Raw genomic sequence first — 22459 nt, forward strand, 5'->3', positions numbered from 1 at the left:
GGGCAGGTGCATGTGGCTGCCTGGTTCTCAGCATGGTGTGAGGGATCCTAGGAAAAATAGTGTTTTAGCTTTGCACCTTCTTCTGTACTGTAAAATATGGAAGAGGTAGGATAGGTGGCCAGCACCAGTCCCCCAAATCTACCTGAATTGTTTCCATAAAGGATAGGACTTGAAATGGGAGGGAGGTTTGAACATACTTAACCTTTTAGGTGGATGATGAAATCTGAGAGGGGGGCTGTGAAGGGAGATGGAAGTTGGGAGGTGATCGTGGCCCCAGGTCCCTTGGAGCACAGATGTAGGCATCTGGTGGGGACCAAGGGATCCGTCAGGGCAGCAGTGCATGTGCACATAATAGAGAATTGTGCAAAGAGAACCATATTGAAATAGGAGCTTCACCACTAAAGCAAAGAACACATTCTATATAGTGACCACAAAGAAAGGACCTCTGGCTGTAGATACTTCGTAGGTGCTGGTAGACAGGTCCCATGGGCATTGTATCTGGTTAGGCTTGCCCAGGTCAGGGGCCTGCACCTGCCTGTGTCCTGACATGCCCTCAAGGCTGACCACATTCTTCTAGACTGGGTCAGAGGATCCTGATTTACAAAATGCTGAATGGCAAACTTCAGTTCCAACCACTGGTGACCCATCTACAGGAGAACATAAATGCCTCCTGTCTTAACAGGAGTAATTAGACACTGTAGTTGGTGCTCCTGGACCCCAACTCTTGGGACTGGGGCTCAGAAAGATGCAAGTTCTAGTATAAGGGAAAAATAAGAACCATTCAGTGGGCTGTCATTTGGGACCATGACTTTGCTGGAAGGCATCACTTTCTGTTGTCTTGAGAAGGTGGTTTCCTGTGGATGTACAGTCTGCACGGTGCTCAGCAAACTGTTGTGTTTTTTGTTGCCGGGCTTTCTAGGTTGTGTTGACAATCTTTTTGAAAATATAACTCTACCTCCCCGACAACATGCATTCTCAGCATGGGAGGGAATGGTCAGGTAATGTCCCCTCTGAACATGAAGACAGTCTGTGAAGAAAGATATGGTGCCTGCTGAGCTTCCTTGGCTAATGAGAAGAGGCTGTGAGGTCTCCAGGACCTGGGTCTGCCTGTTCAGGTCCACTGTGGGACACAGTAGCTGTGCAGAGTCCATGGTGTGACCTGACCAGAACAGAGGGTGATGGCGTTGCTCCTGTGGCTCTGCTGAGCTCCTCAGCTGTCACTGCCACTGCGCGCCAGGTGACGTTGCCCTGAGGACCTCCTCCACCTGCTGCCATTGCCCATGCACCCAGGCTCACTATGCAGGGTCTCCTGCATAGCCAGGCCACAGGAGCCATATAAGGCAACTTGCCTCGTTCCCACCCAACAGTGTACCTTTGGGACTTTGTTGTGACTTCACAAAGCTTTGTTTCGTAGTAGGTTTTTTTTTTTTTTCTGCCTTAGTATTTTTAAAGCTGGTCTAATGTTTCACAGTGGGGATGCGCTGTAATCTACTTAACCATGTCCTGTGATTATCATCTAGAATATTAAGTGGTTTTTTTTTTTTTTTACTGTTACAGTGATCATTTAAAAAATTTTTTATTGCCACCAAGTATTTGATATTATTACTGTTGCTATACTTCAGTAATAAGTTCTTGAAATTTGACATTCTTTAAAAAAGTTATATAATATTTGTTCTTTAAAACTTTGTTTACTAAGCCCACTTTTTCCAGTATTTTTGCTTAAATTTTCTTACCATGAAAAGCTTTAAATGTAACTGAAAAATACAGAGGATAGTATCACGAGCATTAGGGTACCCACTAAACAGGTGGAAGAGATATCTTCAAAGACATACATTAGGCTTTTCTAAAAGTCGTGTCTGTCCCCCTCTTAAGGTTTTTATATTTCTTTACCTCATATATGGAATAATAAATCATAGTGTTTTGATTGTTAATTAAATGCTGTATTGTACCTGCCATTCTGTATTTGCCCCCCCCCCTTTTTTTTTGAGATGTGTGCATGCTCATCTTTTTCAGTTTTTATCTTTTTAAAGCTAATGCAGATGGCATTGATGTCAAGCCCCCAGGGGTCTGGCAGAATAGATACTGCCAGAGAGAAGCTAGGAAGTTTTCATGTTAAATAGAAAGTCCATTTATTCTTTCTCCTTCTTTCTCGTTAATTCTCATGCAGGTCATGGGAGTCTCTCATTCCATTCCTGTGACCTTTCATTCAGTTCTTAGTGAGTTTGTTTCAGTGGATGTGGTATGAAGTGCTATAGGCTGTCTGGTCTTGTAATTTTTGGTGAAGGTCATTAAAAAAAAATACCCTGAAAATTAAATCATTTTGGAAGAACTGAAAATACGTCTCCTTTTAGTTATCTGGTTTAAAAGACTGCAAGGGTGTCTTCCTGAGGTGGACACAGCCTGTCATCGGGTCTGTTGGTAGCTTCTCAGTATTCAGTGACAGAAGGGGACTGCCAGCTCAGTTTATCAGTGACTTCTGAATAAAGGCCTTTAGACTTTTCTTTGAGGTTGTGCTCTTTAGAATTCACAGATGGACAGGAACTACTTTGTCTTGATTTACCATAAACTGTGTAGGTGGCTAGATGAGATTTAAGAGTTCTTTTCTTTTGCTGTTTAATGCCTGCAATTCAAACCTGATTAAGTGAACCCAGGAATCTAATAGATTTGAATGAAATTTGGGATAAACTTGTCACTGCTCTGTAAGACTCAGGTAACATGTGGATTTGAATCATGCTGTATCCTTTGAGGTCATGCACATGCTGTTTAAACTCAGGGGCAGAAGAAATTTGGATAGCCAGGGATTCTGTGTAAGCACCTGGCTACCTCCCAACTATGGAATATTGCTAAGGGTTAAGCACCCAAAGCAGTGCCATCATTGGTGAGCTGCTCCAGTTCTCTGAAAGGTCTTTATATTTATATTGACCTGAAATGTGCTTCCCCAGGTTGTTTTTCATTGCTTATAATTCTTTCAGGTACCTACTTCTTTATTCATGATCTTACTTTTCTTGGCCCCATACTTAATCTTCCATTGTGGGGGCTTCTCTCCTGAACGGTGACCTCTGACTTTTAACTGTGTGGTCTTGCCAGCTGATGCTCTAGGCTGTCATCAGCTGCCCCAGCTCTGAGCTCTTGGGAGTTAGTACTCACTGGAAAATAAGTTCAGTCTTCTAAAAGCCCAGGACGACTTCTGTCTCCCCCTTCCCAGAAAGCCCCATGACTCCCTTGGCTGAGCCCTCATACGTGGTCTTCAGTCCAGCCAGAACTACCAGGCTTCATAGGCCACACCAGTGTCTTATTGGTTCCCACTGTCCCCTACCCGAACTTGCCTTTAGAAGTTATTCATTTGGGAGAGGTGTTAGTTGCTCAGTCATGTCTGACTCTTTGTGACCCCATGGACTGTAGCCCATCAGACTCCTCTTGTCCATGGGATTCTCCAGGCAAAAATCCTGGAATGGGCTGCCATTTCCTTCTTCAGGGGATCTTCCCAAACCACAGGGATGGAACCCAGGTCTCCTGCATTACAGGTGGATTCTTTACAGTCTGAGCCACCAGGGAAGCCCAAGGATGAAAACAAATTATGTAAAATTCTGCTTCATATAACTTTGCCTTAACTTCTGTAGAATATTGGTATTGAGTAAATGTGTCAAAATGGTTACCATAGTTTGAAAATTTTGCATTGTGTTTTATAGGCACTGAAAGCTAGTTGGTGGTAGGGAATATACTGATGTATTTCATCTTTAATTTTTCAAAGCTGTGTTTTTTGTGTAACACTTGAAAATCATGTATCAGCACCCATCTCAAATATTTTTAGAATATCACTTTGTTACTGTTGTTTATTTAATGTAGCAACGTCACAGTAACAGGCCTAGTAATAGATGAATAAATCTTACCTTAATCTAGAGAAAAACTGGTTAGCTTCATACAGGCACAGCGAGTGATTCAAGAGAGTGGATACTACACAATGTGTCTCATGTGTGAGAGTTCATGGCTAACTAAGAACAATTGAAAGGGCTGCAATGCCTGCTTTCTTTCTCTTATTCTCAAGTGTTTAATATTTACATATGTTTTAATTAAGAAGATATTTTTCATGTAGTAATCGAACACTTTTTTCTCCTTTCATCTGTCTGCATGCTGCATACTTGAACAGAAGTCTATCTCTGTTAGTAAGCATTTGTGAAAGGAAGAGAATGAGAACCTGGTGGTGGTAATCTCCGCTCAGTGCACTGGTGTCAGTTTTGAGAAAGACGCCTTGTCACACAGAAGACAGACAATGATTCTGCTTAGCTGCATGAGGGCATTGAGAACAAGAACTGATTTACAAGAAGGCATGCAATACGCAGAGGCAGGCTCTTGCTTATCAGGCATTTCTGCAGCCATCAGAGAAATGTAGACAAATTAATTCACTTAATAGACTAGGTTATGACAGAAGAGTAACTAGTTCTGTGGGTTCTCAAAGGTTTGTTTGAGGTCAGTGATTGAAATATGACTTTAGAAAATATTCTCTCCTTGGGAATCTTTGCTTTTAAGTTACAATTTTGTGTGTATGTTTGTATTGGAGTGTTTCTTTCTTTCTTTCATTTTTTTTTAGAGAAAGTGTGTGCTTTCAGGAAGTTTGTAGCATATGATGGTCAAAAATAGAGTGAAACATAAGTGTTCATCTTCACTTGAAAATTGTTGCATTACTGAAGGGTTCAGTCTCATTCTTATTACTTGGACGTTAAGTATGGCAGGTCAACTATGAGGGATTGTAAACTAGACTTTTCACAGTGATTTAAGTTATAGTATTAGACCTTGAGTGGACTTCATAATACTCTCACCCAAAATCTGGCTAAAATTCCTGATCACCAGGTGAGGGACTTTAACAGTTATGGCATCATGTATCTCATACTTGGAGGTTTGTTAACTCATGGACTTGCCTGTTTGATCAGGAGTGTCTCCTTGTGTGTGTGAGTGCACGGAAATGTGCATGTATGTCTGTGTGGTGAAGGTATGTGTTCATGTGAGTGTGTGAGATGAACATTTGCCTGTATGTGAGCATGTGGACATGTGTGTAGATGGGCCGTCAGCTCCATATGCACATGTACCAATGTCAGCATTCCCAGCTGTTTGTCCTGCAGCCGTCTCTGTTCAGCGAAAGGTGGAAGCTGGGCCACTGTTTGTGTCCGTGCGAGCTGGGATCAGAGAATTGTGGCATTTCCAACTTGAGCTCCAGGAACTAGGAGATGGGATCTTCCAACAGTCCATGACTTCTGAGGCTCCTGACTTTCTAGGGTAGTAAGAAGTGAGCAATGGCCCAAGCCTCAGTGCTTGAGGGTTCTTTCAGTGAATGAGAGGGTGCATTTTAGGGCATGTTATTATTTTGGGGGGCTCACATTTACATTACCAGATGGTCAGTACTGAAATCAAATTGATTATATTGTTTGCAGCCAAAGATGGAGAAACTCTATACAGTCAAAAACAAGACCTGGAGCTGACTGTGGCTCAAATCATCAGCTCTTTTTTGCAAAATTCAGCCTTAGATTGAAGAAAGTAGGGAAAACCACTAGGCCATTCAGGTATGACCTAAAACAGATCCCTTATGATTATACAGTGTAAATGACAAATAGATTCAAAGGATTAGATCTGATAGACAGTGTGCCTGAAAAACTATGGATGGAGGTTAATATTGTACAGGAGGCAGTGACCAAAACCGTCCCAAAGAAAAAGAAATGCAAGAAGGCAAAGTGAGAAAGGGAAAGATATACCCAACTGAATGCAGAGTTCCAGAGAATAGAAAAGAGAGATAAGAAAGCCTTCTTCAGTGAACGATACAAAGAAATAGAGGAAAACAATAGAATGAGAAAAGACTAGAGATCTCTACAAGAAAATTAGAGATACCAAGGGAAAATATGCAAAGATAGGCACAATGAAGGGCAGAAACTACAAGGAGTTAACAGAAGTAGATGAGATTAAAAAGAGGTGGAAAGAATACATAGAACTGTATTAAAAAGGTCCTCATGACCCAGATAGCAGTCATAATGTGGTCACTACTCTAGAGCCAGACATCCTGGAGTGTGAAGTCAAGTGGGCCTTAGGAAGCATTACTGCAAACAAAGCTAGTAGAGGTGATGGAATTCCAGTTGACCTATTTCAAATCCTAAAAGATGATGCTGGTAAACTGCTACACTCAACATGCCAGCAAATTTGGAAAACTCAGTAGTGGCCTCAGGACTGGAAAAGGTCAGTTTTCATTTCAATCCCAAAGAAGGGCAGTGCCAAAGAATGTTCAAACTACTGTACAATTGTGCTCATTTCACATGCTAGCAAGGTAATGCTCAGAATCCTTCAAGCTAGGCTTCAGCAGTATGTGAACCAAGAACTTCCATACATGCAAGTTGGATTTAGAAAAAGCAGAAGAACCAGGGATCAAATTGCCAACATCCATTGCATCATAGAAAAAGCTAGAGGATTCTGGAAAAACATCTACTTCTGCTTCATTGATTATGGCTAAAACCTTTGACTGTGTGGATCACAACAAAATGTGGAAAACTCTTAAAGAGATGGGAATACCAGACTCCCTTACCTGTCTTCTGGGAAACCTGAATGCAGATCAAGAAGCAACAGTTAAAACTTTACCTGGAACAATGGGCTGGTTTAAAATTGGGAAAGGAGTACATTAAGGCATTTATTGTCACCCTGCTTATTTGACTTCTAGGCAGAGTACATCATGTGAAATGCCAGGCTGGTTGAATCACAAGGTGGAATCAGGATCGTTGGGAGAAATATCAACAACCTCAGATATGCAGGTGATACCATTTTAATGGCAGAAAGTGAAGAGGAACTCAAGAACCTCTTAATGAAGGTGAAAGAAGAGAGTGAAAAAGCTGGCTTAAAACTCAGAATTCAAAAAACTAGGATCATGGCATCTGGTCCCATCACGTCATGGCAAATAGATGGGGAAAAAATGGAAACAGTGACAGATTTTATTTTCTTGGGCTCCAAAATCACTGCGGATGGTGACTGCAGCCGTGAAGTTAAAAGACACTTGCTCCTTGGAAGGAAAACTATGACAAACCTAGACAGCATATTAAAAAGGAGAGACATTATGAACAAAGATCCATCTAGTCAGATCTGTGATTTTTCCCGTAGTCATGTATGGATGTGAGAGTTGGACCATGAAGAAGGCTGGGTGCCCAAATTTGATGTTTTTTTATTGTGGTGCTAGAGAAGACTCTTGAGAGTCCCTTGGACAGCAAGGAGATCAAACCAGTAAATCCTAAAGAAAATTAACCCTGAATATTCATTGAAAGGACTCAAGCTGAAGCTCCAATATTTTGGTCACCTGATATGAAGAGCCTACTCATTGGACAAGACCCTGATGCTGGGAAAGATAGAGGGCAGGAGGAGAAGGGGGTGGCAGAGGATGAGATGGTTGGATGGCATCACTGACTCAATGGACATGAGTTTGAGCAAATTCCAGAAGATAGTGAAGGACAGGGAAGCCTCTGTGCTGCAGTTCATGGAGTTGTAAAGAGTCAGACATGACTTAGCCACTGAACAGCAACAGTTATTTTTTGAATTAAATATGTGTTTATTTTTCTTGACAAATTGTGATTTGTGGGTTGTTTGTTTTTCACCTAGTTTCACTTGGATTTTGAGGTAAGAAAAACACTCTTCCTGTACTAAATGACGTTTGTGTTGTTGTAACTCTTGACTTGGTTTTGTTCTGTTTTTAAATGAAACCTAATGAGATCGTGTGGCCATGGGCCTTTCAGTAGCATCTATCGTGTGTTCTCTCAGGGTGTGTTTTCTATATCTAATGCAGTCTGAGTCCTGATGCTACCTTGGGTCTCGTAGTATCCATGCTTTCCCTTATAGGCTATCTTCTCAGGCACCCCACAAAACCCTAAGGAGTCTCCTCATTTTTATCACATCAGTAAACTGTGATATTTTGAAGTGTATTTAGCACAAGGGCCACACTAATCCCCTGTCACTGCATTCTCAGGCCATTGGCCTGCCAGCCTTGCTCATCTGGCCCCTCCTCTCCTCAGATCTGCAAGGAGACCAAATGTTGTGGATGTGGAGTTTTCTGGACCTTGGACTGAGTTGATTGCTTTATGTCTTTAAGCTGATAGGCCACCCAGTCCTGCCTGATGCTGTGTTTGGGGTTACTTCGCTACATGGTTTCCATTCTGTGCTTCAGTTTTTTAAGTTAGCATGAGGATAATGAAGAACGAACACCAGCGTACATCAGAACCGGTTTATAAAGTCATCTTCTAAGGAAGCACAAAATCCCAAGTTACTGACTCTGCACTGCCTGTGTAATGCATGTGTAACCTGATCATAGTTTTCTTAATAGTGAAAAAAACAAAACAGGAATATATATAGCAACTACCACATTTCACTTTTTATACTTAAAAGCGTGCTAGTGGCTTCGAACCTAATTTTGGTTTAAATTGAAGAATTCTGTTGCCTCACATATGGTAGGGGAAGTGCTGTGTCCTTTTACTCCATTCGAACCTAGAGCACTACAGGGCTTCCAGCTTTGTCAGCAATGAGCAGAGAATGAGAACATCTGTTAGGTTACAGACAGAGACAAACCAGGCGTTCAAGGAAATGAACCTAAACAGAAACACTGTCAGATAGTAACTGAAAATTCTTGAAAGTTAGAAATCTAGCCCTAGTGTATGAAATTGATCATCATACGATTAAATATTTTTTAATATTAAGCATGAATTTCTGAAGGTTTCTGGGAAGTGGGGCCGGTGATGTGCTTGCACCCTGGAGGTGTAAGTCAGATGGCAAGGCGTGTTAGCTGTGCTGTGTCTTGGGGAATGTCCTACTCACAGTTGTTTATTGTTTTCTTTCCGTATTGATGAAACAGCCAGACCAAATCCGTTTGGAATGCCTGGGATAGTGCCACCGTATGTCCCCCCCCAGATGCTCAACATTCCACAGACCTCTCTGCAAGCAAAGCCTGTGGTAAGGCCTTTCCTGTCCATCCGCAGCTGGTCTGCCCAGCCTTGGTGTGGGGGGGCCAGCCGCCTTGAAAGCTGCATATGAATCAAATCTTAATGAATGCTAAGATAATTTCTTAACACGCATAATATGTAAAGCAGATGCCAGACTTTGTTGAATTAAAATTTAGCCAAGACCGGGTTATGCTAATGTGCTCTGGGTCATGCAGTGTGTGTGCACGCGTGATTTGTATGCTCTGTTTAAGGCCCCCCAGGTGCCCAGCCCAGGTGCTCCGGGCCAGGGTCCACACCCGTACAGCCTCGCTGAGCCGGCTCTCACCTTGGAAACCAGCGGAAAGAATCTGACTGAGCAGAACTACAGTAACATTCCTCATGAAGGAAAACATACCCCACTGTATGAACGGTCCTCCCCAATCAACCCAGCTCCAAGCGGCAGTCCCAATCACGTGGACTCAGCATACTTTCCTGGTTCTTCTACGTCGTCATCTTCAGACAATGATGAAGGCAGTGGAGGAGCTGCAAAGTGAGTGGTGTATGGAGTAGCTGGTGCTTCCTGGAAGTGTAGCAGCTGCATTAGGCTACCTAAGCAGCTTGTAGTCCCCGGGGACGCCGCCGGCTGGCTGGCTGGCTGGCTGGCTGGCTGGCTGGCTGGCTGGCTGGCTGGCTGGCTGGCCGGCCGGCCGGCCCACAGCACTGATGGTGGTGCTCAAAGATGCCGTTTGTTGTAGGTAGGTGACAGTTACCCTTTGCTTGACTGGGATTCCTCAGACCAAGAGAAAAGGTTAGACATTTCCTCTGGGCTTCCAAGGTTGAAAGTGTGTACTATGCCAGCCCAAATTCTTGGGTTCCCCTCTTTTTTGGATGTAATTTTAGGAAAATTAGTTTGTGTGACCACCAAATGTGGTAAAGTTATCTGATCAAGCTCTACCTGACTCTCTTTGGACTGTGATTTCCCTACTCCCACCCTCAGAAAGCATTTTAAGTTAGACTCGTATGGTTTTCAGTCTCTTGGCTCCTGGGTTTAAGGGGAATCAGAATTTCCTTCTGAATTCAGTAACTAGAATCCCAACTCCCCAGATCATAGGACTATTCTTGACATAAGACTGTTCACCTAACCAAAACCGTAGAAAGCTTCCAGACCCAGGCTGAAATTCTCCCTGTAGAGAGGAATATTTTAAGCAATGTGTGTCCGTGAATAAATGAATTTTCAAATATTAATTTGTTAGCATCTGATCGAGAAAGTCTTGAAATGCATAGTCCTCCTCCTCCCCTTACGTAACCTTATGTTTCTAAGAAACCTGGTTCAAAAAAAGAAAGAAGAAAGGAAAGGAACAGTCTTTCTCTTTGTATCTGCATCTCTTTTCCTCAGTTTGAACTCTGATTCACAGTAGATGCCCGAGGCTAGTTATTGCTATGTCAGTTTCTGCTGAAAGAAAATCTGAGACACAATTTCCAATCTTCCTGCAAGTTCTTATGGGTGTGTCACCTGAAGCCAGAGAATTTTGCTCTTTTGTACTCTTTTTCTCCATCTGTAAAATGGGCACTAAGTCTGCTGACCTCCCCAGCAGGGAGGTCATTAAGTCACCACTTAGTCACCACTAAGTCCCCAAATGGGCAGTTACTGAGGAATTTGCTGCCATCTAGGGATGAATGCTGTTCTGAAACAGAGAAGCATAAAGTGCACAAATGTTTACTTGCTGTATGTGCAGTTCTAAAATTCTAAAAATGAAGTAAAAAGTTGTAATTTATTGTTCAGACTTTTAAATTAACCTTCTAGGAAGGTAACATATTGAAGACCTACCGAATGAGAATTGCTCTGTTAGGGCTTAGAAATCTGCATGTGTAAATGACACCATGTGACTCTTTAGCGCAGAAAGTTTGAGAGCAGCTAATAGATGCCTTAGGAGCCCTTTCACTCTCTAAGAACTATATTGAGTGAGTGAAGTAGCTTAGTCGTGTCCGACTCTTTGCGATCCCCTGGAGTATAGCCTACCAGGCTCCTCTCTCCATGGGATTCTCCAGGCAGGAATACTGGAGTGGGTTGCCATTTCCTTCTCCAGGGGATCGTCCCGAACCAGGGATCAAACCCGGGTCTCCCGCATTGCAGGCAGACGATTTAACCTCTGAGCCACCTTCTTTTAAAAATCGACTCATGTCAGCAAGACCAAAGTATCTATAGTATACAGTGGTAAAGATCTGCCTGCGTGCAGGAGATGCAGGTTTGATCCCTGGGTTGGGAAAATCCCCTAGAGAAGAAATGGCAGCCCACTCCCATATTCTTGCCTGGAGAATCCCATGGACAGAGTAGCCTGGTAGGCTACTATCCATGGGGTTGCAAAAGAGTCCGACACAACTGAATGACTAAGCAACAAGAGCAAATTCTTTCTAGACTCCGAAACACGGGTAGGAATAAAACACAGAGCCACTCTTTGTGGCTCAGAGTGCTGTGCAGATGACAAGCTTGGTGAGCAAAGAAAGGCCCTGGTCTGGGGAGGTCCAGTGTCGATTCTGTTCCCATGGGTGGAGTTGTGGAGCTAATGTGAGTTACCTCCTTAATTTGGCAAACTGCCCTGTTAGGAAATGAGTTGGACTTGAGTGAATAAGATTGAGAGTGACTCCCTCTTTCTGTGCATACTCAGCTCCGCCCTGTTGTTCCCAAAGGTTCTGAGCAGTTGCCTTCCCTGGAGCTTTTTCTCAGTCTTAGTTGTCTCTCTTACCTCTAAGCTCTGTAGCACTTAACTGTCTGTTCCCCCAACTGAGGGCATTTTTATTGCATTTTTCTGGAAGCACCTCTCTAAGATCTCCATATGTGGGAGTAGTGTGGGTGTCTCACCCTCTCATGGTGTGAATTGTGGTGAAAAAGGCAGAGTACATCCACAATCTGGAATTGAAAGATTGCTAAGATTGGATCAAGTTATGTGGCTTAGGAATGTTTTCATTTCCTTGAATCCGTTTTTCCATTTATTATAACAAATAAGAAGTAGATGTGGCTGAGACGGTAAAGAATCTGCTTGCAGTGTGGAAGACTCAGGTTCAGTCCCTGCATTGGGAAGATCCCCTGGAGAAGGGAATGGCAACCTACTCCAGTATTCTTGTCTGGAGAATTCCATGGACAGAGGAGCCTAGCAGGCTACAGTCCATGGGGTCACAAAGAATGAGATGTGCCTGAGTGAATAACTCACAAGAGGTAGACATGTTAAAACTGAGAGGAAGGACAGAAGGAAAAGGGGATAGGGAACTTGTACCAGAGGTTCAAGGTCATGAGCCAGGCAGAGTAGGACCTGGGATCAACCCTGATTGTGGGCACCTCTTTCTTGCTAAGAAGGACAGTGTTCATTATTTCAGGGTGAGGATTCTGGTTGAATAAGTTGTGTGTGTCCACTTTTGAGGCCATGCAGAGGACAGAGGATTCCTTTCCTAGTTTAGAAGCTAAGTAGGGGCAGTAAGTCAGTTAAGATTTGGTTTACCTTTGGTTTGGACTTGCAATTGGAACTCCTGGGTCTACACTGTGCTCTCAGGATGGTCTTGAGGGAAATAAATCATCAATTCATTTAGCCTAGCAGCTCTTAAGCACGTGCTGTCTATCAGTGAGCATGGTGGTAGGCAGCACCCACGTGATGAGCATGTGAAGCAAGCACCAGATGAGTGGGCCCGGATGAGAGTGCTTCCAGAGAGGCAGGATTTGAGCCATGACAGAGTGGGGAGAAAGCTGGACGAGAATGCAGGGTGGAAGAAGGGGAAGCCAGTGTGGCTGTGATGTCAAGTGAGACAGAGGCTGGATGGTGTGGAGTCTTGAGTTCTAAGTGTGACAGAAAGCATCCAGTATTTGCTTGGAATGATCCTGGGGCTGTAAAGATGCCAGAGTTTCTTGGGAAATGAGTTTGCTCTGATCTGGGTGCTCTTTGCCCTGGGGATGGACTGGTGTCTGGGTCACCAGGCCATTTGGCTGGGGAAATTACTGTACAGTTTAACTGAAGTGCAACTGTTCGTACCAGCTTCTGCAGATTGACTGTAGAAGCGTTTGTAATTGCCCTTCCCTCAGACACTGAGTTGTTCAGTAGAGAAGAGGGAGGCCTGTACTGCCCCTGGCTGGGTGTGCCCTTTCCTGTTCGATTCCCTCAGGCATTTCCACCATGTTCCCCATGGTCCTGGGAAATAATCTTGAACCTGGAAGATTACAAAATAAGTGACCTCATTTCCCCAATGGAAAGGGAATGGCTTTTTTTTTTTTTTAAATGATGATGTGGACAAGTAATGGGGACTGTTATAAGAGTTAACCCTCCCCAAAATACCCCGCCCCAGAACTAACCCCCAAATAAGCCCCTCTTCCCTCCAAAAAACACTCAGCTTCCTACAAATTAAAAAGAATATAAACATGTGATTCACAGAGGAAACAGATGGTCAATAACATAAAAGGATGTTGCTTACTCTCATTTAAAGAAAAAAAAAAAAGGAAGGTAACTTCAAACCTAACAGTATCTTTTTTAACCTATGAAATTGGCAAATATTGGTGTTTTTTTCTTTGGTATTTATGTATTTATTTATTTGGCTCTGCCAAGTCTTAGTTGTAACAGGCAGGATCTTTGATCTTTAGCTGCAGCATGCAGACTCCTAGTTGTGGCACGCGGGAGGGACCTAGTTCCCTGACCACGGATCGAACCAGGGCACCTGCACTGGGAGCACGGAGTCTTAGCCACTGGACCAGCAGGGAAGTCCCACATTGGTTTTTGAAGATAAAGTTCAGTGGGGGACGTTGGTGGAGTTGGTGGGGCATGAGGTTTGGGCTTTCCCGGCACGTCCTTGGTCTTTGTGCAACCTATAAAAGGTTGCTGTCAGTGCCCGAGGGACTGCTGACCATTGCAGAGACCCAGTGCTGTCAGGACCCAGTCCCCCAACCTCCCATGGTTCGTCCTGCTAGGTACTAGTTGCCACTTGTAACCACAGGTGTGTGACCTGGAGCTCCATGGGCCCAGTGCTCCCAATGTGAATAGGAGATCTTTGGGTTGTATATGGTTTAAATTAGTTGATGAGTGACCACAGTAAGTGACAGCTATTACTATTATTTAAAAAATAACCATGGAGCCAATAAAATATCAAAACATTTACTTCACTCTTAATGTAAAATACCTGAAGAATTTCATTTAGCATCCTTCATATAGTGTCCCAGGAAACATGCTTCTTCTAATGCATCTTTTTTCCTTTAAGTGGTATTGGTGTTCTACATTTCTAATATCTTCTGAGAAAAACTATTCTGAATTACTTTTACGCTTGGTTGAAAATACTTATTATCTTTGCCATCAAAGGTGGAGGGTCTGTGTAAGTTCTAGCCACTCAGTAACCCATGCAGGCATTTTATGTCCAGCTGGTATTGAAGTCCTGTCAGGCTTTCTTTCCAAAGAAACTGTTTGCAAAGATAGTTACATTTTACCCTGACCCTAGGGTCCAGGTCCCAGACAGGCTAAATAAGCTGCATTTTTCTTTCAGATTGTTACACTGTTGTGCCAGACAAATGGCTACTTTACATTTATATTTTGAGGTTTTTTTTTTTAGCACCAGGTAACACTTGTAATATCTTTTGAGAAAAGCTATTCTGAATTATTTTTATGTTTGGTTAAAATTAATTATTACCTTTGCCATCATAGGTGGAGGGTCTGTGTAAGTTCTAGCCACTTACTGACCCATGTAGGCATTTTATGTCGAGCCCTTCTGACTCAGGTGTTTTTAAACATTCGCTTGGGTAGGAAAAGCCGTGAGAAGTCCTCTGGCAAACATGTAAGAGGAGCGTTCGGGACATGAGCTCCATCCTGACTGCTGCATAAGAATGAGACAAGTACTTCTGAAAGAATCTGAATGTATGTGACCCTAGCTTAATTTAGGGCATAGGGAGATGTACCTATAAAGGATATTTATGTATGTGATACTCTTGTGGCTTCCCTTATCAGGGAGTGCAAATATTCACCTTCTGTAGTAGGAACACCTGGCAATCAGAACTCTTGGGGGCCTGTTGAATGAGAGCAGGCTGTGGGTCAAGTCTCTCTTTCTTTCCTGGGAGCAGATGAAAATGAAAATGTATGTACGTTTGTTGAAACACTCACATGGTTTAACCATATCTATGGCCTTATCCACATACACTAGATAGTGCTACTGAGGATTTGATCTTGCTCATGTTTTACTTCTTCCCTTTTGTTTTTCTTAATTAATTAATATTTGGCTGCCCTAGCTCTTTGTCATGTGGGCAGTTGAGGCAGGTGGGGGCTACTCTCTAGTTGCAATGTGTGGGCTTCTCATTGCGGGGATTTTCTTGTTGCAGAGCACGGGCTCTAGAGCACTCTGGCCTCAGTAGTTGCGGCTCAAGGACTCTAGAGCGCAGGCTTAGTAGTTGTGGCACATGGGCTCAGGTGCCCCACTGCATGTGGGATCTTAGTTTCCAGACCAAGGATCAAACCTGTGTCCCCTGCATTGACAGGCAGATGCTTAACCCCTGGAAAGCCCCCCTTTTGGTTTTATTTGCCTTTTCTTCCTTTTTTGTTGACAAATAAGTCAGCTTGCGGTCAATGCCATCTTCCTTTTCTGTTCCACAAGAGCAAACCACACCCAGGACAGCTGTGCCTGAGTGAGAAGTCACTGTGATGGGTCAGATACTTGGTATAAATCTGGACACCAGTCTACTTCCATCCTAGCATCACCAACCTGCTAACTAAAAAAATGTGTTTGCGAGAATTCAGTGGTTAGGACAGTTGGCTACTTTCAACCAGCCGTAGTGCAGAAATAGTCCCAGGTGTCCAGGAGTGAAGTGAGGCTTTGCATCGCCTGTTGAGAATTCACAGAGCCTGGTGAATTCTGTGTGGTGCTGGCCTTCCCCTTGCCACCGATCTGGATATGAGGGTAGTTCTTTTCTGTTGATTGCCTACTGCATCATAAATGCATTTCATGGCTTTCTGGTAATAGCATGGGGTAATGTCTGGAATGGTAGGTCTAGGTGCTGTGGCTGTGAATGGATTCCTGAACCTGAATTTTACCCGCAGAGAGTTGTGCCTTTGGCTGAGCAGGATAATTCAAATCCAGAACACGAGCAGGCTTCCTGCCCTGCCCCATCCACTTCCCTGTGGCCTGCCTGGGTCTCAGCAGGTTTTCTCAGGGCAGAGCTGATGAAACTTCATGACACCGTTAGCAGTTCCAAGTGTAATCATAAGGTGGGAGCAGTTGTGCAAAATGGAACCTAACTGAATATGCAAATATCCAGAAATTTCTAATTCATCTTGTTCTTCAAAGTACGGCATTTGTTGTATCAAATATTTTGTTTTCTTACATTATAGAGTCATATAATTATCCTATTGAAATATTATGAACTTTAAAAAATTAGCCACTGTCAAGATGATTTTCAGACAGAATTTTAGATTTTATAGTATCAAAAAATCTTGCAAGCATTTAGGTTATGATAATGTTTTAGTTTGGTAATCTTTATAAAACAAAAGTAAGATTTATAAATAAAAATTGTACGTGATCTTAAGTGGGACAAGCTTCCACGTTAGTCACATGGCATGATCTCCCCACTACAGTGTATCCATATAAAACCCAGATTTTATGCCTTTTTTGCCATATCCGTTTAGGCTACAGTTACGTGATTTAGTCATTCAACTATATTACACCTGTTCTGTAGTGACTATGGTTTTATTATCTTCGTAGAGTTCATGACTGAGTGATACAAACAGACAGTAATTAGAAATAGTACTGAATGTGATGCATACCATGAAACGCAGAAATGAGAATAGCGAGCACAGGGTGGTTCGGGAAGGCTGCACCCAGTCGCAGCCAACTTGTACAAGATGAGGCATCATATGTGGCCGTTCTTTAGTCACCCAGTTGTGTCCAACTCTTGGCAACCCCTGCAGCACACAAGGCCTCCCTGTCCCTCACCATCTTCCGGAGATTGTCCAAATTCATGTCCATTGCATCAGTGATGCCGTCCAGCCATCTCATCCTCTGGTGCCCTCTTCTCCTTCTGCCCTCAGTCTTTCCCAGCATCAGGGACTTTTCCAGTGAGTCAGCTGTTCACATCAGGGCGTCACTTGCAAAAGCTTAAATCTGTCGTAGTGAGGGAGGGGCGTCAGTCCAGCAGGACATGGAAGATAATTGCAGTCCATGCACCTGACCAAGAACCTGTATCCAGAACAGATGATGACTTCCTGTAAGTCCTTAAGAGCATTCTGCACGTTGTCCACTCACTGTAGAATGTCTGAACAGGCACGCCACAAAAGAAAGTATCACGCATGGGAAGATGCCCATCTTCATTATTGTCAGAGACGTGCAAATTAGACTGTGCTGAGTCACTGCTTTTCCTCCCCAAAGGCCAACCGAAGAACAACAGAAGATACTAGGTGCTTCCGGGGCAGGGGTCTCCTGTAGGCCCAGCTGTGGTGTGCCCCGCAGTGCCGAGTGCATGCGGTCCTGAGACGGAGCCAGCGCTGCAATAATACTGTTGAGCCCAAACTCCCGGACACAGAAAGTGTACAAATGCACGACTCTGTGTATGGTGTATAAAAGCAGTCTTTGCTGTTAGAAGTCAGAATAACTATTACCCTTGAGGAAGTCTCAGGAGCAGGTCAAGAAGGGGATTCTGGGGTGTCAGTCCTGTGTTGCTTATGTGGTGTGTTTGTAGATACTCATTAAGCTGTCCATGTGTGCATTTTGTAGATAGGATATCCTTAAATATATAAAATTGTAGGCAATAAATGTTGTATTTCTTTATAAAACATGTGTCAAGTAATTTGTTCTAAAATTTCACACAATAAATGTTACTGACTTTTTAAGCAACTCTATTTATACCACCTTCTAAATAAACCACTTCAGAGAAGCTCACTTTTCCTCCCCTTTGCTTGAAATGCTCACTTTGGACATGTGTGTACACCTTCTGATTCCCTATTTCACAGGTCTTGACATAGTTATCACATGACAAGTCCTGACCAGTAGATACTCAATGAATAATTGACTGACCGATCAGTTTGTCCAGCTTCTTATCTGCTCACTCGTAGTAGCTGCTCTTTTGGATTTCAAATAGGATGGATCACTATGCTCTTAGAATACTTGTATTTATTTTTATGTCTTCTCATCCCTAGAGTTTCCTCTGGTCTTGCAAAGTTGTAGCCTGAGGTTGTACACACAAGTAACAAACTTGGACAGAGCAGTGGTTTCTCTGAGTCTTCACTGAAGCCTAGGAGCCTGGATGCTTGGATAACCTTGTTTGATGTGAGGGTATTGGGGTGACTGGCATCAAGGAACTAGACTCCAAAATATCACGACATGGAACATGATTCTTGGTTTAAGATGGGTCAGTCTCACTCTCCTCTTTTTGCAATGGCTTTTATTTTTTTTTTTTTAATAGAACTAAAATGAAGTTGATTGGATGGAATTACCAGGTTTTAAAATCTCTTGTCACACGAGTCAGATAAGGCAAGTCAAATAAAAGCTCTCTATGTTGGCTTGTCTTGTGGCCAGCACTGGTTTTAGAAGATAATTTTGGCTTGGAGCACTGCAGGAAGGAGGGGCAAGTGAAGGGTGGATGCGTGTAGTGGCTCAAGTGATCCCCATGATCGTCAGCATCTCGTCCCTACTCAAGCCCCTCTAGATTCCCTACTCCCTCCAGGATACTGCTTTTCACAAAGTTTGCCCAGGTACCAAAGTAAATTTTCTTTTACATTGTGGCCCATAATACACAAATGGAGAAAGAGTTTTTGAAGTAATGGGATTCATACCACACTTGCTGCATCTGGTCTATTCTGTTTCTTTCGCCCCTCCAGCATGTGGAACCATAGTTTCCTGACCAGGGGTCAAACCCATGCCACCTGCAGTGGCAGTGAGGAGTCTTAGTTGCTGGTCTGCCAGGGAAGTCCCCATTTCCTTTTTTTGTTTGTTTTAAATGCTTGTTAAATCCCCTACATTGTTTTCTCAGACTACTAATTGGTCACAACCCACAGTTTTTAAGAACCTTGATTGAAAAATACTTCATTCTGGTGTTTAAGATACATTGTAATCTTCTGCATCTTTTTTCCCACTTTTACTTTGCCAAAGAACATCATTCTCCAATACCAATTCAGGTAGCTTCTTATTCTCTGCACTCACAAATCCGTTGCCTCTCCTTAGGCCTGCAAGGCGCACACCTCTGAGTGAGTTAGCGCTAGCCTTAGCTCCCATGCTCCCTACCATGAATAGGAATGCCCTCCATGAATTGTCATTGGCATATAATACTTTACATTTATTTATAAATTATGAGTAACATTTGACCTGGATAACATTTAATCTTCTACTGCCTGATGATTGTCAGTTGAAAGTGATGTCTTATTTCTCCAAGATGACTGAGCTTCCAAAGGCAAGGCCTGCGTTTGTCTCCTGTATACCCGCAGCACTAGCACATCCTAGACCATCTCTAAGCCGAGCCGTGAGGCATAGGTCAGGTGCTTGATTTCTCTTACCCAGTGGGTGATTACCGCTGAAGTAGGGGAAGGTGTTTTGATAGGATTTTCCCTGGACATAGGTGGTTTCACAAGGTGGGATCAGTAAAGCATAGGTATCCTTGGTTTGTAGGCTCAGGGCAGGCCCTTCTTATCATCATGAGTACATGTGGGAAGTGGTCAACACTAATTGGTATTTTTGTTCATTTTATGTTCAGCCATATCAGTGGGAACAAGATTGGCTGGGAGAAGACAGGAAGCCATTCAGAACCTCAAGCAAGGGGAGACCCAGGAGACCAAACAAAGGTAGTAAGTCTGCCTTCTTTTCTTTCAGATTCTCATTCTCTCAGCATGTAGTGCCAGGGATTGATTTAAAGTAACATTCTCTCTCTCTCTTTTTTTAAGCATGTTATTTATGAGTGATACACTGGCAAGGGTGAGTGGGGAAGGGCTGTGCTACCCCCAGTTTGCTCTCTCTCCCAGGGCAGGGTGGTGACCTAGTAGAGATCCTCTTCTCTCTGCTCATTACATAGCCTTTCAGAGCCCTCATTTCTTGCAGGATTTTGTCATGATTAGGTGAGAAAAGTTTTGTGATGTATACATTAAAAATGAAAAAATAAAAATAAACTAAATTTTATTCTCCCGCCCCCCCCTCCCTCTTTTTTCTATTTCTACTTGTTAATATTCATCTCCAGATGAATATCTTAAACTTACAAAGCCACATCTGTCCCCACCTGTGGTCACTTAGGATGAGCTGGTCTCTGGCTGGAAGAGGACTTGTTTTTATACAGGATGATGGAATGTTAGAAATATGTGTAAAACTCTGAAATATTCTCACTGTTGAATGATTATCCTGAAAATAAATAACAGAAATGCTTTCTGGATACATACTTCTTGCAAAGTACCTCCCAAAGCATTTTCAGTTGTGTATGTCTACATGCTGTGGAACGGAAAGTGTAGAAAACTTTCGTGAGTTATCCATGAATTCTTCTTAAGGCTCATTTTGGCACTTTGTGTTTTAAAGGATGAAATTAAGCACTGAATGCATACCACTAAAAGAATACATTTTGTTTCAGAACATAAAAATCAATATTTTTTGTTGTTATTGTTGTTCAGTCTCTAAGTTGTATCTGACTCCTTGTAACCACATGAACTGCAGTACGCCAGGCTTCCTTGTCCTTCACTATCTTCCGGAGTTTGCTCAAACTCGTCCATTGAGTTAGTGATGCCATCCAACATCTCATCTGCTGTCATCCCCTTCTCCTTCTGCCCTCTAGTCTTTCCCAGAATCAAGTCTTTTCCAGTGAGTCAGCTGTTCATATCAGGTGGTCAAAGTATTGGAGCTTCAACTTCAGCATCAGTCCTTCCAATGAACATTCACGGTTGATTTCCTTTAAGATTGACTGTTCAAGGGACTTTCAAGAGTCTTCTCCAGCACCACAGTTTGAAAGCATCAACCCTTGGGCACCCAGCCTTTTTTATGGTCCAACTCTTACATCCATACATGACTACTGGAAAAGCCATAGCTTTGACTAGATGGACCTTTGTTGGTAAAGTAATGTCTTTCCTTTTTAATACGCTGTCTAAGTTTGTCATAATTTTCCTTCCAAGGAGCAAGTGTCTTTTAATTTCATGGCTGCAGTGATTTGGGAAGCCCAAGAAAATAAAATCTGCCACTGTTTCCATTTTTTTCCCCATCTATTTGCCATGAAGTGATGGGACCAGATGACATGATCTTAGTTTTTTGAATACTGAGTTTTAAGCCAGCTTTTTCACTCACCTCTTTCACCTTCATCAAGAGGTTCTTGAATTCCTCTTCACTTTCTGCCATTAAAGTTGTATCGTCTGCATATCTGAGGTTGTTTTATTTCTCCTGGCAGTCTTGATTCTAGCTTGTGAGTCATCCAGCCCAGCATTTCGCTTGATGTACTCTGCATAGACGTTAAATAAGCAGGTGTAACACACAGCCTTGATGTACTGCTTTCCCAATTTTGAACCAATCTGTTGTTCCATGTCCAGTTCTATTACTCTGAGAAGCATATAGGCTTCTCAGAGACAGGTAAAGTGGTCTGGTATTCCTGTTTCTTTAAGAATTTCCAACAGTTTGTTGAGATCCACACAGTCAAAGCTTTAGCGTAGTCAATGAAGCAGAAGTAGATGTTTTTTTGAAATTCCTTGCTTTTTCTATGATCCGGCAGATGTTGGCAGTTTGATCTCTGGTTTCTCTGCCGTTTCTCAATCCAACTTGTACATCTGGAAGTTCTCAGTTCACATACTGCTGAAGTCTAGCTTTAAGATTTTTGAGCATAATCTTGTTAACATGTGATATGAGTGCAGTTGTACAGTAGTTTGAACATTCTCTGGCATTGCCTTTCTTTGTATATTTTTTAGGGTGCCACAGAAGCAGTAAGTGAGCAATTTTTATTTCTAGAATTTATTGTGAGGAAAAAAGTTTGCTGCAAAAATAATACTTGCTCTTGGTAAACAACTAGGACTCTGCTAAAATTTGTAAAGAGAAAACTAAGAATCTCCCTTCAGCACTGAGGTAGCCATTTGGTGTCCATACTCTTTCCTATTCATGTACATATATTCTGTATTTTGGTGATTGGTTGTACAGAGTAGATATTTTTCACCTAACAATTTACCATGAACATATTTCTGTGTCAGTTTATGTAGATCTGACTCATCAGTTTTAATGGTTTTAACTTGTTCTTTGGTTTTAATTTTTGGCAGGCAGTTCCCTCTGTATACTTTATTTGGGACTTTAAGTACCCTAAGAGAATACTTGGGGTTTGGTTTTTATTTCTTCTTTAAATAAGAACTGTGGTGGTGGTGAGGACCTAGTGTGGTGGACTGAGACCCAGTTTTAGTCCCAGTTCACTAGTTACTGATCTCATTACCACAGACAAGAGACATCCCCTCCTGGAGAATTGGTTTTTTCATCTGTAGAGAGGATGCTACCCATTGAGTTGAGGAAGGGTCTCCCAGGAAAGCAGAATCACAAGAGTTGGTCACACGGGAGAGCCAGACGGGGCTTCGGTTAGCAACCACAGA

The 22459-nt window shown here is 42.7% G+C and overlaps 1 protein-coding gene across 2 annotated transcripts in view; it reads left to right on the top strand.

Moving 5' to 3' along the window:
- Nucleotides 1-22459, top strand: part of FAM120A (family with sequence similarity 120 member A) — a 115793-nt gene that overhangs the window by 54065 nt on the left and 39269 nt on the right. The window contains exons 6-8 of one of the 2 annotated variants that reach the window (XM_065901533.1): nt 8864-8961; nt 9203-9480; nt 19624-19714. In XM_065901533.1, the coding sequence (XP_065757605.1) occupies nt 8864-8961; nt 9203-9480; nt 19624-19714 (467 nt within the window). The remainder of the gene's footprint in view (nt 1-8863; nt 8962-9202; nt 9481-19623; nt 19715-22459) is intronic. The other variant, XM_065901534.1, reaches the window with a different exon arrangement.

The sequence above is a fragment of the Muntiacus reevesi genome, chromosome 10, assembly GCF_963930625.1.
Source record: "Muntiacus reevesi chromosome 10, mMunRee1.1, whole genome shotgun sequence".
Lineage (NCBI taxonomy): Eukaryota > Metazoa > Chordata > Mammalia > Artiodactyla > Cervidae > Muntiacus > Muntiacus reevesi.